The sequence below is a fragment of the Chinchilla lanigera genome, unplaced genomic scaffold (assembly GCF_000276665.1).
Source record: "Chinchilla lanigera isolate Chin_1 unplaced genomic scaffold, ChiLan1.0 scaffold00136, whole genome shotgun sequence".
In the NCBI taxonomy this organism is placed as follows: domain Eukaryota; kingdom Metazoa; phylum Chordata; class Mammalia; order Rodentia; family Chinchillidae; genus Chinchilla; species Chinchilla lanigera.
The window spans coordinates 2,586,220-2,600,120 of NW_004955537.1; the positions used below are offsets into that span (position 1 = coordinate 2,586,220).

Below are 13,901 nucleotides of genomic sequence, written 5' to 3' on the forward strand. Positions count from 1 at the left end.
AATATTTCTTAAATGTTAACAGCTTGTTCTGGTGGTCTATAGTTGATTAGGAAGGACTTCAGAGTCCAATCTTCTCTTTCTCCAGGGAAACCAAAGGTCGGACAGAAGACAGGCCGGCCACTCACAGTCGTGGAAAGCTGGCAGGGCTTACGTGGAGCTTTCCATACTGTCTCATTTAATTCTCCTGGCAATCCTAGAAAGTAAGGGGGTTGCTATTAGCATTTTATAGAGGAGACTTAAGTTCTTGACACATGATCACATAACCAGCTCCTACTCCATCTCAGTTGAGGTGCTCCTATCCCCTAAGAAGGTTGGAAAAGTAAACAGGTCACTGCTTCCCCCTGGGGACTGCTTCCCCTGTTGTGTCAAGGGCCTCTGCCTCGTAGGGTTTTTGTTGGCAGCAGTTCCAGCTTGGCCTCCCCCTGGGGATAGGAACAAGCCTACTCCAGCTCTTCTGAGAAGTGTGAGGAAGCAGCACCATAAAAAGCAGCTTGTCCTGCTGGGAGAGGCCTGAGATGCTGAGCCTCTCTGTGTCTGCGTCCCAGGACATGATGGTCAAGGTCTTCAGCAGCCAGGGCGGGCCTGGATAGGTGCAGAGAGCTGCACTGTGGAGAGAAGGTGGGGGGCTCAGTTCCCAGCCCCTCAGAAACTGTGGGCTCTTTTGGAGTCTGGGCAACCTAGAAGCATGATTCCTTGGACTCACTTCCCTGGAGAATGTCTTCTTTAGACTACTTCCCTGAAAAGCAAGGGACAGTCTCTCTGTGATATATTTTTGAGAACTGATAAAGGGTGAGATGGTCTCTGGGCTTGGGGAAGTGGGTGGGATCCTAAACATCTGTGGGCTAGAAATGAGAGATGCAGGCTGCTATCCCCAGGTCTTCTCTAGCCCCTTCTTTCATTCCTTAATGTTCTTTCCTTCTCACCTCATACTGGTTTTCAATCCCCTCCTTCCTACTTCCCTTTTCCTTTTTTTATTCGTGTAATAATTTTTTACTAGTAGTTCTTCCATGTCACGCCATATTCTAGGCACTAAAAATAAGGAAATGAACAACACCATATCTGAACTTAAGGGTCTCCAAGTGAGTCTGAGAGACATATACCAAAGAAAGGACAGTGATATTCCATATCGTGGAAGGAGCTTCCATGATCCCAGAGACACACCTGTACTCCCTATGGGTGCTGGGCATTATAAAGAAACAGAGATTGTTGGCCTAGCAGAATCTTAGAAGACTGTTTGACTGAATGGTGTCTTCTGTCTCCTGGAAATCAGATTTGACTCAGAGAGAAAGGCTCTTATAAAAATTTACTAAGCTCCAGGATGGCAATGATTTACCAACTCTCTACTGATCCCCTCTGCCTTTCAGTACAGTCCCTTAGCCCCCCAAATTCAAGTGTGTGAGCAGAATGGAGAAACCTTATTATAAGAAATAGTTTGTGCCTGCCACTAGGAGGGTCCTGGCCCATCTCCATGGCCATTTTCCCTTCTCCTCCAAATTCCACATAGGCCATGGCACTATAGCATCCCATGCTAAACCTCCGTAGACCCAATTTGATGTGTAGCTGGGGAAAATTCAAAATCTTCGTCTTCCTGCTAAGACTGGAAGTAGAAAGTAATGACTAAGAGTGGGCTCTGAAGTCAGATGCTGCAATTCCAATCCCAAATCATGTAATGAGGAATGAACGTTGGTATTTTCACCTGGAATAGACAGGTAAAAAAATTTTCCCTCAATGAGTTGTGAAGTCAAGATAAAGGTAGTGTAAAATGCCTGGCATATATAAATTGATGTATCCATCTCAGATAATTCATGTCAACTATTTGGGAATTAACAGGAGATACTGAATATTTTTCCAAGTTGTTAGGTCTCAAAATTGGTATCAGACCCCTCTAGGATTCTCAATATTGTAACTTGCCTGTGTGCAAGAAACAAAAGATGCATCTAATCTGGGTTTAGGGGTGGAGGTGGTGGGCCAGACAGGGAGCACTTCCTGAGTGAGCTGAGTCCTACTGTGGGAGCAGAGGTGGACAGGACACAGTCTTTGTGGGCAACAGTATTTGAGGTGCATGTGGTGTTATTCCTCCATGCCAAGGAGGTAGGGAAAGGTTTGAGGGTATGAGAGGTAGAGATACACAGGATACTGGAGTGCTTGTGTGGAGATTTACGCCTGTGTGGGGAGAGATAACACAGAAGGAGATGGTTGGGTGCTGAGGCTGAGAAATTCTTCAGGGAGTAGGTCATATGAGAAGGACTCTGTGCATCTAGCTAAAACGATGGGGTCTTGAGAACACTTAATGGGTTTTAGGCGAGGAACAGACAGGACCAGTGTTGGCTTTTGGAACAATTACTTGTAGTAGTCCATATGGGGGATGCACTGAAGGAGGAGCGTTCTAAGGCAGAGAGAAAATGTGTGGGTTAGTGTAGGAATGCAGGCGAGCAATGATGGGCTCCTGACCCAGGAGAAGGAAGGGATGACTCTGAGGGATAGGGGGTGGTGAGCTGGCCAAGGGAGGAGCTGGGGCCAGGAAACAGTGAAGACGGAGGATGGCTTGAAGTCTTTCTCAAATTTCTACCCCCACAAAGGAAACTTCTGCATGCTTTTTTATCTGCTGTATTGTGGATTGGTGGCTAATATCTTGTTGTGGATCATTTTCTTTTTTTTTTTTTTTTTGTTACCGAGAATCAAACTCAGGACCTTGCACTTGCCAGGCAGGTGCTTGTGCCTCTGAGCTATATCCCCTATAACTATTGTTTTGAAGATTTATTTTGTAAGTCTTTTATATACGTGTATATTGGAAACATAGCTAGCAGTGTAATTGCTGGGTAATACATTATGTGTATGCTATATGTATAAGAAAGTTCTAGTTCCTTTTGCCAAAGTAGGTATTTTTCATTGTAGCCATTCAGTTAGGTGTTTATTCATGGTTACATTGTGGTCTTTTAATGTTTGCCCACTATTCTACCAGCTAGTCGGTTTTCTTTTGATTTGTTGTGTTTCTTTTTGATTTCTTTACTAAGAATATACATTTTTTGAGTGCTTCTTTTTAATACACTGATTTATCAATTTTATTATTAGTACTTTTCATGTTCTGCTTAAAAGCTCTTTGCCTACTCCAAGAGGATAAAGATATCTTCCTGTGTTTGATTCTAATAATTTCATTGCTCTATATTTACCGTGTAAACCTACAGTACAACTAGAGTTGATTTTTGTGTGCCGTGTAAGGTAGGAGTAAACAAGTTTGTTTTCACTGTGTGAATATCCACATCTTCCAGCAGCATTTGTTGAAGAGACCACTTCCCCCACTACAGTATAGGATCACCTTTGTCATAAATCCGTAGCTGTACACGAATGGATCCATTTCTGGAGTTTGTTCCTTCCTATTGTTTATTCTCTTGCCAATTTCACACTGGATTAGCTATTGTAGCTTTATGGTGAGTCTTCATTGCAACCACCAACATTTTTCTTCAAGAGTCTTCAAGATATCTGTATGAATTGTATAATCAGGGTGTCAGTTTCTGCAGAAACAAAACAAACTTGTAGGGTTTTGAGTGGAATCACATTGAATTTATAAATCAACTTTATATATTTACATTGTTTACTTTGTTCAACTCATGCATATAGCATATCCTACCATTTACTTAGACCTTCAATAATTTCTCTAGCTAATGTTTTTTGTACATATTTCATTATATTTAGTCTGGTATATTTTAGTTTCACTTGTAATGATGAAATTTTTTGGTTAGATGTACTTACTAATATTTTCAGATTTTTAACTATGTAATCATGTAGTCTGCAGACAGTGACAGTTTTATATTTCTTCCTTTCCAATCATTTGGCCTTTTATTTATTTCTGTGGACTTATTTCACTGATCAAAACCCCAGTACAATGTGAATAATAAAACTGGCAATGGGAAACATTTTGTTTCACTCCTAGTGTTACAGAGTTAGTTATCATTGTTTTGCCATTTGGTGTGACATTTTCTGTAGTCTGTTTTCTTCTTATTTTATCAGAGATAATTGTTATGACATTAGAGAGGTTCACATTTTTTCTAGTTTACTAAAAGGCTTATATCTCATTAGGAATTATTGAAATTTTATGAAGCACTTTTTATGTATCAGAGACGGTCATAAATTTTTTCCCTGATTTTAATTATATGGTGAATTACATTGTCCAGTTACCAGCTGCTAAGCCAACTTTGAAGTCCTTCCTGTAACAAATCCAGTTTGACTGTGATGTGTTATCCTTTTTAGGAATTGCTGAATTTAATTTGCTAATATTTTCTGTAGTAGTTTTGCAAAAATGCTCATGACAAGGATTGGTCTATTTTTCTTTTCTGTCCTTGTTATTTGGTATCAAGTTTATGCTTATCTCATAGAGTAAGTTGGAATGTTTTCATCTTTTCTTCTCTCTGGAAGTTTGTTATCATTTGCGTTTTTCCTCTCTTTGCTATTGGAAGAACTCACCAGTTCACTATCTGGGGGTTTTCTTTTTAGAAAAGTTTCAAATTTATATTCAACTTTCAAAGTGATAGTAGGTTTTCAGAATTTTATTTTTCTTGTGTCAGTTTTGGTAAATGGTGTTTTAAAGAGACATTTGCTGATTAAATTTAAAATGTCAAACTTACCCAAATAAAGATTTTTGTAATTATTGTAATAATCTTTTAAATGATTGTAGGGTCTGTAGTAACGTTTTATTTCTCTTTTTTTTTTTTTTTTTTTTTTTTTTTTTGTCTTTTTGAGACAGGGTCTCGCTATGCAGTTCAGGCTGGGCTTGAGCTCACTTTGTAGCCCAGGCTGGTCTCGAACTCACAGTGACCCTCCTGCCTCAGCCTACTAGGCTTTTTCATTCTTGATGTTGGAAATTTTGTGTTTTTTTTTTTTTTATTTATCAATCTTGCTAAGGACTTATCAGTTGGTAATTATTTCAAAGATCCTATTTTTTATTCTCTTATTTTTTCAGATCGTGTTCTTTGTTAGTGCACATTTGCAGTACATAAGGTTTGCATTCCTTGTGGGGCGTTGGCACATGTACATAATATATCTTATTTTTTTCTCATCTGCTTTCCTTCTACCACCCCTTCTCTTCACTTCTTGACCTCCTTCCCCTTTGGGAAAGACCTGTTTCCCTACTTCTTATTATCTATCTTTTATTTTGCTCTTTATTTATAACATAAAACCTGTTTTTGATTTTGCTGAGTTTTCTGTATTGCATGTTTGTTTGCCATTTCCTTTTCTTCTCTTAATTATTTCCTTCCTTCAACTACATTTTGTGCTTGATTTACAATTCTTTTTCTAGGTTTTTTTGAAATGTAAGATGAGGTAATTAATTGTCAGTCTTCCAGTATGTGCACTTAAGGGTAGAATTTTCCTGCTAAGCACTGATAATGTATTGTTTTATCACTTCATTTAATATATACAAATTTCCATTTTTATTTTTCTTTGTTCCATAGATTATTCAGAGGGACTTTTAAATTAATTAATTAATTAATTAATTTGTTTACTTGTTTATTTTGGTAGTAACTGAGAATTCATCCCAGGAAGTGCTGAGCTACCTCCTCAGCTCTTTTTATTGATTGATTTTTTATTTGTTTGTTCTTTTTTTTTTTTTTGGTTTTGGTTTTTCTCCGGTACCAGGAACCGAACTCACGACCTTGCGCTTGCCAGGCAGGCGCTTTGCCGCTGAGCTAAATCCCCAGCCCCTATTTGTTTGTTCTTGAGACAGGGTCTCAGTATGCAGTTCAGGCTGGCCTTGAGCTCACTTTGTAACCCAGGCTGATCTTGAACTCACAATGATTCTCCTGCCTCAGCCTCCTGAGTGCTGGGATTACAGGCGTGTGCCACCATACCAGGCCTGATTGATTAATTTTTATTTTGAGACAAGAACTTGCTAAGTTGCCCAAGTTGGACTTGAACTTGAGGTCCTGTCTCAGCCTGCTGAGTAGCTGAATTTACAGGTGTGGGCCACCATCTCTGGCAAGTGTATTACTAATTTTAAAGATGTTAGTAGTTCTTCCTCTCAAAAGAGCATTATTTTGGGTTAAGGATATTTTTATCAGTTCATTTAAAAATTGTAGCTTGTCAAACATTCTCTATTTTTTCTTCAGTGATTTTTTTTTTTTTTTTTTTTTTTTGGTGCTGGGAATTGAACTCAGGACCTCACACCTGCCAGGCAGGCACTGTGCCACTGAGCTACATCCCCAGCCCCTAGTGATTTCTATAGTTATTAAAATAAATCTTTTTGATTCATCACTCTCCAACACAATTTGTTTTATCATTTTTCCAGTTATGCTAAATATGTGTTTAGAACATTTTAACTCTATTCCTTGTGCTGCTGTCATGATCTTTAATTTTCTTTTATTTTAAATCCCATAAAACCTCATATTGTTGTACTTGTTATTAATTTATATTTATCTGCATATTTGGTCTTTCCTTGAGGTTCTCCTCAATCTTTTTTACTTTTTTTTTTTGTTTTGTTTTTTTTCTGATACCCGGAATCAAACTCACGACCTTGCGCTTGCCAGGCAGGCGCTGTGCCTCTAAGCTAAATCCCCAGTCCCTTTTTTACTTTTTTGTGTTTTTTTCACCTTTTCTCTGCCCAAATAAAATCTCTTTAATTATCTCATTTTCATTTGTCTGAAGAATTTTCATTCCATATACAAAAATTTCAACTTTAAAAAATCCTTTAATTCAAAATAACTTCAGGTTTGCCGAAAAGTTGAAAGAATAGTACAAAGAAATCCTGTATGCTTCCTACCTACATTTAATAATTTTTAACAAAGCCAGGCATGGTGGTGCATGTTTATAATCCCAGCACCCAGAAGGCTGAGGCAGGAGGATCACTGTGAGTTTGAGACCAGCCTGGACTACACAGTGAGATCTTGTCTCAAAAAACCAAAAAAAAATTTTTTTAACATTTTGTCATAATTATTTTATCATTCTCTCTATGTTAATATAGTGTTGTTATAATATTTAGAACCATTTGAGAGAATTTGCAAATATTGTATTCCCTTACCCTTAATGCTTCAGTAAATATTTCTTGAGACTAAAGATGTTCTCTTGTATAGGAGTTACTAAATTCAGGAAATTTAACATTAAAACAATAGTATTTTGAAGTCTAATATAATCCAAGTCATATTTCAATACTATCAATGATCGTACTAGTGTAACTTATAGTATACTTCCTTTTCAGGATTTTTTTAACAGTAGGAAAATTTATTGGAGAAAAGGAATGGGGAAATGGAGAACAGGAATAGCTCCTGAGAGACAGGAGGGATCCCTAATGAGTTGCCCCCTTTTCAGGATTAAATATTGCATTATCTGTTTTTGTTGTTGTTTGTTTGTTTGCATCTGTTATAGATTCTCAGCATTTCTTTTTCATTATTGACTTTTCTTTGGAGACAAGGTCTTGCTATGTAGCTCAGGCTGGTTTTGAACCCACTATGTAGTGCAGGCTAGCCTCAAACTCATGGCAATCCTCCTGCCTCAGCCTCCCAAGTGCTGGGATTACAGGTGTGCGCCACCACAACTGGCTCTTGATTTTTTTTGAACTTGGAAAATAGTTATTTTATAGAGTGTTCCTCAGTTTGGGTTTCTTTGATGTTACTTCATGATTAGATTTAAGTTTTACATCTTTGGCTCAAATACTGTATAGGCAGTGTATTCTTAGCATTATATATCTGGAGACACACTGTGCCTACTTGCTCCTTGTTGGCAATCACTCAGTGAAGATGTTGGCTAGTTTCCCTAAGATATATAAATATATATGAACAAACCTTGTGGGTAGATAGCTTTCAAGTATGTTTTCTTTTCATTATCAGACTCATTCTCCATAGATTTAGCATCTGTATCAATCAGGCTCCGGTCAGGAGAGAGGACACATCAGTAATCTGGTTTTTCGGTTTTTCTCTGGTACCGGGAACCGAACTCACGACCTTGCGCTTGCCAGGCAGGTGCTTTTGCCGCTGAGCTAAATCCCCAGCCCCCACATCAGTAATCTGAACACAGAAAATTCAGTATAAGAAACTGTTAATTAGTAAAAGGTAGGTACTAAAAAGGATGAAAGGAAAGTAGTAAATGAAAAAATAAAAACTGAAACAAAAATAGCTACTACTTCTAGGCTGAAGGACAGTACATACTGGAGGGACTAAAGAGGTGTCTCACTCCCTTCACTTGCTCCTGACCAAAAAAAAAGGAGACAAAAAGAAAAAAATGCCTGCTATTCAGACATTTTTTTTGTACTGGGAATCAAACTCAGGACCTTGAGCTTGCCAGGCAGGCGCTGTGCCACTGAGCTACACCCCAGCCTAACTCAAACATGGTCAAAGAGGTTGTGCCTCTCAGGAACGCACCGCCTGTCAGTGGACATAGAAAAGCATTGCCCGGGGTGCGTCTGCGGTGCTGCTGCGTGGGGAGAACAAGCGGCCTCCCAGGTGGGAGATGGTTGCCTGAGAACATGGCCCTGAAAGCAGCCTGCAGGCGCTGCCAAGAGTGCAGCTTTTGGGTGGGGGGAATATGGAATTTTAGATATAAACTGTAATAAGAGCTATCACTCGTGTGTCTAACAACAACCAGTTTACATGATGTCAGCTCCAGGCACGGCTGGTGTTGGTCCACTGAGGCCAGTCAGCCTGAGCGTTACTGGCCTCCTACGCACCACTCCAATGGCTGTCGGGCTGAGTAAGGAAGGGCAGAAGGCAGCAGCACAAGTACCTGCTGCGGTTACATTCCATTGGGTGCCCTCTATCGCCCTCTGTTGTCGAAGCTTTACCTTGCACCTGGGGGGCCAAAGAGCAACGTTTACAGAAGTGAGGATGAAAGCCTTGTAGAACACTCAGACTACTGTTCTCCAGGGAGGAGTGGAACTCCCTCTGTAAGAGGTCTGGGGCCTGGAGCTGACATCATGTAAACTGGTTGTTGTTAGACACATGAGTGATAGCTGTTATTACAGTTTATATCTAAAATTCTCAGGTGCGTGGAGGGTGATTGCATCATGGGCGGCGCTATACTGTTCCAGATTACATAGAAAGTGAGTTTGGGGCCGGAACTCACATCTTAGCCCATCTGCCAGTGCAGATGGCATTCTTGATAGGCTGCCATACTTTAGATGACATGGAAATGAATATGATTCTATTCCAGGCCCCACCATGTGGATGCTTCCAGTCCAGAACCAAAGTTGGGTTTCTGAATTTATCCTGCTTGGATTCTCCAGTGACCCCATGTCCAACAGGATCCTTTTCATTGCCTTCCTTCTCCTCTACCTGAGCTCAGTCCTGGGCAATGGGCTCATCATCACCCTGATTTGCCTGGACAAACAGCTCCACACTCCTATGTACTTCTTCCTTTGTATCCTTTCCCTGCTGGATATGTGCTATGTCACCACCACTATGCCCCAGATGCTGGTGCATCTTCTAGCTCACTCTCAGACCATCTCCTTCGCTGGCTGTTGGCTGCAGATGTATGTGTTTTGTGCCCTGGGCCTGACTGAGTGCATTTTCTTCGTAGTCATGGCTTATGACCGATATGTAGCCATTTGGTATCCACTGCGTTACACTGCCGTTCTCAGTTGGGGCCTGTGCATGCGGCTGGTGGCGGGGACATGGGCCTGCGGTTTCCTCTTCTCTCTAATCCATACTTTCTTCACCATGAGGCTGCCATATTGTGGACCCAACATGATCAACCACTACTTCTGTGAAGGTCCCTCGGTGCGGAGCTTGGCTTGCATGGATACTCATCTAGTTGAGTTGGTGGACCTGGTCATCAGTGTGCTTGTGCTTGCTGCCCCCCTCTCCCTTATTCTGGCTTCCTACATTTGTATTGCCCTGGCCATTCTCAAGATTAAGTCCACGCGAGCCCGCTGCAAGGCTTTCTCCACATGTGCCTCCCACCTGACTGTGGTCACGTTCTTCTATGCTCCAGCCACTTACATCTACATGAAGCCCAACTCCAGCTACTCCCCTGAACTAGACAAGCAGATTTCACTATTTTACAATGTCTTTACAGCCTTGCTCAACCCTGCGGTCTATAGTCTGAGGAACCAAGACATTAAGAGAGCTTTTCTGAAGGTGACGGGGCGTGGTGGTAGGGTGACCTGGTGAACAGGGATCCAAGGGAAGCCTGGGGAAAATATCCAATGCTGAACAGAAGGACGTGTGTAATGTGAGTAGTCAACACTGTGCATTTGAACCAAGCTAGTATGTATGTATGTATGTATGTATGTATTTATTTATTTATTGTCTTTTTGAGACAGGGTCTCACTATGCAGTTCAGGCTGGTCTTGAGCTCACTTTGTAACCCAGGCTGGTCTCAAACTCACAGTGATCCTCCTACCTCAGCCTCCTGAGTGCTGGGATTACAACAGGCATGCGCCACCATGCCCGGCTCCTCAAGCTAGTATTTAGTTAGTGGAAAAATGTACATGAAACCAAATTGACTCTGTTGATTAACTTGCCACGTTGTAGCCCAATAATAACAATAATCTGAGTGGCTCACAACAGCCAAAGTTCTTTATTGTTAGTTTTCCATGTTAGTTATAGGTTGGCTGTGGCTTTCTTAGAAGAAGGAACCCTTGTATGGAACATGCAGTTTTATAACAGAGGGGACAAAGAGGAAGAGACTCTGAGCATTTCAGAAGTGACACACACCTCTTTGTATACCACCCACTGGCCAAAGAAAGTTGCATGGTCAAGCCCAATAGCAAAGGGTTGAGAAGTCTTTTCTTAGAGAAGTGATACAAGTCATGTGGTACTGAATAGGCTTATATAGTTCCTGTACAGGGAGGGTAATAAACAAAGGAGAGAATAATATAACCTACTACAATACTGCAGAAATCAGTAGCATACATGTAACCAACATAAACATGATAACTGAAAGTGACATGCTTATGGAAATAGAAGACCAAGGTGATGTAAGCAAAGTAGTACATATGGACCATATGTGCTACCACATTGCAAATGAACTAGTGTGTGGAGCCAGTACATTGCTGAGACCTGACCTGGCACATGAAATCAATGGTAGCATGGTGTACTTTGCATTATTTTGCCAAGGAACACAGAACTTAATGTCTTAATTTTCATCCTAATTTTGCTAACTTGCTGTGGGTATGATTTAGGGCAAATTGACTCTTCTCTCTGATTCTCATTATATTCATCTATAAAATTAACATCTTGAATTTAATGGTCTCCAAAGCCTCTTGGTACTCTAAATTGTATGCACACTTGGTGGAGCAGGGACAGTATACAAAATTCAATGCAATGAATTTGTGGACACTAGAGAACGCTGCGTGTATCTTTCTTCCTGCCGTGTAAGAGCACAGTGAGAAGGTGGCCATCAAGAAGCCAGGTTTCAGCAGAACGTGATCGTGCTGGCAGTCTGATCTCAGTTTTATGATGGTTAATCTTGGTAGCCAACTTGGCTGCATTGAAAGATGCCTAGAAAACTGGTAAAGCACACCTCCGGGTGTGTCTGGGAGGTATTTCCAGAGATGATTGGCGTGTGGGTCAGAGATCACAGAGTGGGGGAGACCAGCCCTGAATGTGGGCAGCAGGATGGTACAGAAAGTGGAAGAGGGAAGCTCTGTACATATACATTGGATTGTTTTTCAGTAGGTGTGCTTTTTGCCCCTTCCACTGCCTGTGGACATCAGACCCCAGCTTCTTCAACCTTTGAATATAGACTCAACCAGTAACTCTCCAGGGGACCTTCCAGATCTTCCGTCTCAGCCTGGGGCTGCATCACTGGTTCCTCTTGTTCTGAGACTGCCTACTGCTTTGACTGAACAGTTTGCTTCCCTGACTCTCCAGGTTGCAGATAGCCAATGGAGTTCTATTTGGCTTCCGATCATATAAATCAAGCTAATAAATCTCCTCTTACAATAGTATACATGTTCTGTTAGTTCTGTTCCTGCAGAAAACCCTGACCAGTACAAATGTCCAGCTTCCAGAACTGAGAGGAAACAAATATTTTTGGTTAATATTTTGCATCTACTTATTGCATTTTGTTATGGAACACTGATCTGACTAATCCAGAGGGTTAATCAAGAAGATTAATTTTATTTCTTCCAGCAGTAGACTAAGACCTTGAAATAGGAACCAAGGCTAATAAAAATGAAGTTGCAGAACTCTCAAGGAAATGAAGTGTCCTATGATAGGGAAAGATGGAGGGCAGAAATCTACTTACCAAGAAGAAAAAAAGCAAAGTCTTGCAATCAAAGACTTAAGGTTTAGCTGGTATCTGTGAATGAGAAGAATTAGCCATAAGGAGCCAGAGGGAATTTGTGGCCAAGGGCAACCTTTCAGGTTAGGGAAGGACCTTGGATTGTTTGAAGAGCTGGAGAAAGGTTAATGTGGCCGTAACAGAGCGAGAGGAAAGGTAGGAGTCAATCAGGGAGTTAGGCAGAGGCCTGTCCTGAAAGTCCTGTAAGAAGTGTTTACTTTCAGTTAAATACAATAAAAATGGTGCGATTCTGATTGGAGAAGTGGTGCCGTGTGAGGCATCACCTCCAACGTGGGTGTGGCTTTAGGAGGGGGAAGTGGCTGTTAGGTGCCCGGGAAGGGAGAAAAGCCTGAGACCTTCAGGGAACTCAGGCCAGGAGTGTGAAGAAAGAGCCTCCTTTCTGGAGAGCTTCAAACACGCGGTGTCTCTGGGAAGAATTGTGCGTTGTGGGTATGGGAAGAAGGATATTGGTTTTGCTGCTGAATGTAGAAGACAAGAAGAGGGAGAAGCGGGGAGGGCCAAAGTGAGGAGCTGCACTGATGAAGGGTGAGGACAGGGATTAATGAGAGATGGGAATCTGAGGATAATGAATGATAGGAGTTCCGAGCAACTTCTGACCTGGGGCACAGGCTCCGGATACATTTTGACCTTACAGCCTCACACTTCAGTCCTCGCTCGACAGGAAACCAGAGCTCCACCCAGCCAGCTTCCTGCCTGAGTCCCTCTGCGAGTTCTGGAATGCTCTGCATGCAGCTACCTGGAGGACTCATCCAGCAAGCCCCCACATCATTCCTAGAGTCTGCAGGGCACAGATAGAAGCCGCCATTTCTGCAGACTCCACGCACTGTGAAGACTTTCTGTTTCCAGAGGCAGCCAGCACCCAACTGCACATCCGTGCCCATGGCTGTCGTTTGCCTGCTGTGTTACTTACACGTGGGGGGTAGTGATAGATCGCAGATCCACCCTAGCGCAGATCTGGCCTGGCTCTTCAGAAAACTCCTCTGCAATTCACCTGAACCGTACCTTCTCAGATGAGGGCTTAACCCCTTCCCAGTTTGTTCTTCTTTAACCTCTGTCTCTTCACCATTGGATTCTTCTACACTTAATATTTATTTATAATACATTTCCCTTGCTTAATGTACTGGGTTTTTTATTTCTCGTGACTGGACCTAGAGAGATACAGCTTGTTAACGTTTCAAACTATTATTATCTCTTTATTACTGAAGGGATAAACTAATGCTGAGTGTGGTTAGGGGCCATGTGCTAAGTCTAAACGAGGGAGCTGAGGTTTATACCTGTTCTTTATTAAAAATTTATTTTAAAAATAAAAGAAGGAAAACATATTAACAGACATCCACTTACAAAATAGCATAAGAACAATATAAACAATACAGAGTTACAGACAAAGTGGTAGGAAATTAACAATGGTTGTTGTATTACTCATTGATATCTTCAAAGTGGTTTCTCAGGAAAACAAATAGAGACATGCAAGATTGATCAAATAAGTAATCATTAGCTGTTCCTTTCAGTAAAGCAATAGAAGTCAGTAGTACAACTATGTTACAATCCTGTATATACATACATACATAATTTCCCCTTCTTTCTTTTCTCTTTTCCCTCATCCCAGTTGCTCTTGTCTTTTGAGCATCTTCTTTTTGTTTCACAATGTCTGTCATACCTCCTAATTTTATTCA

General features: G+C 41.2%; 1 protein-coding gene across 1 annotated transcript; it reads left to right on the forward strand.

The window, feature by feature from the left end:
- The first annotated feature begins 9,140 nt into the window (after positions 1-9,140).
- On the forward strand, positions 9,141-10,091 carry LOC102017700 (olfactory receptor 2D2-like). The gene has a single exon (XM_005410720.1). It carries the CDS (start codon positions 9,141-9,143, stop codon positions 10,089-10,091), a length of 951 nt encoding a protein of 316 aa, XP_005410777.1.
- Positions 10,092-13,901: the final 3,810 nt, after the last annotated feature.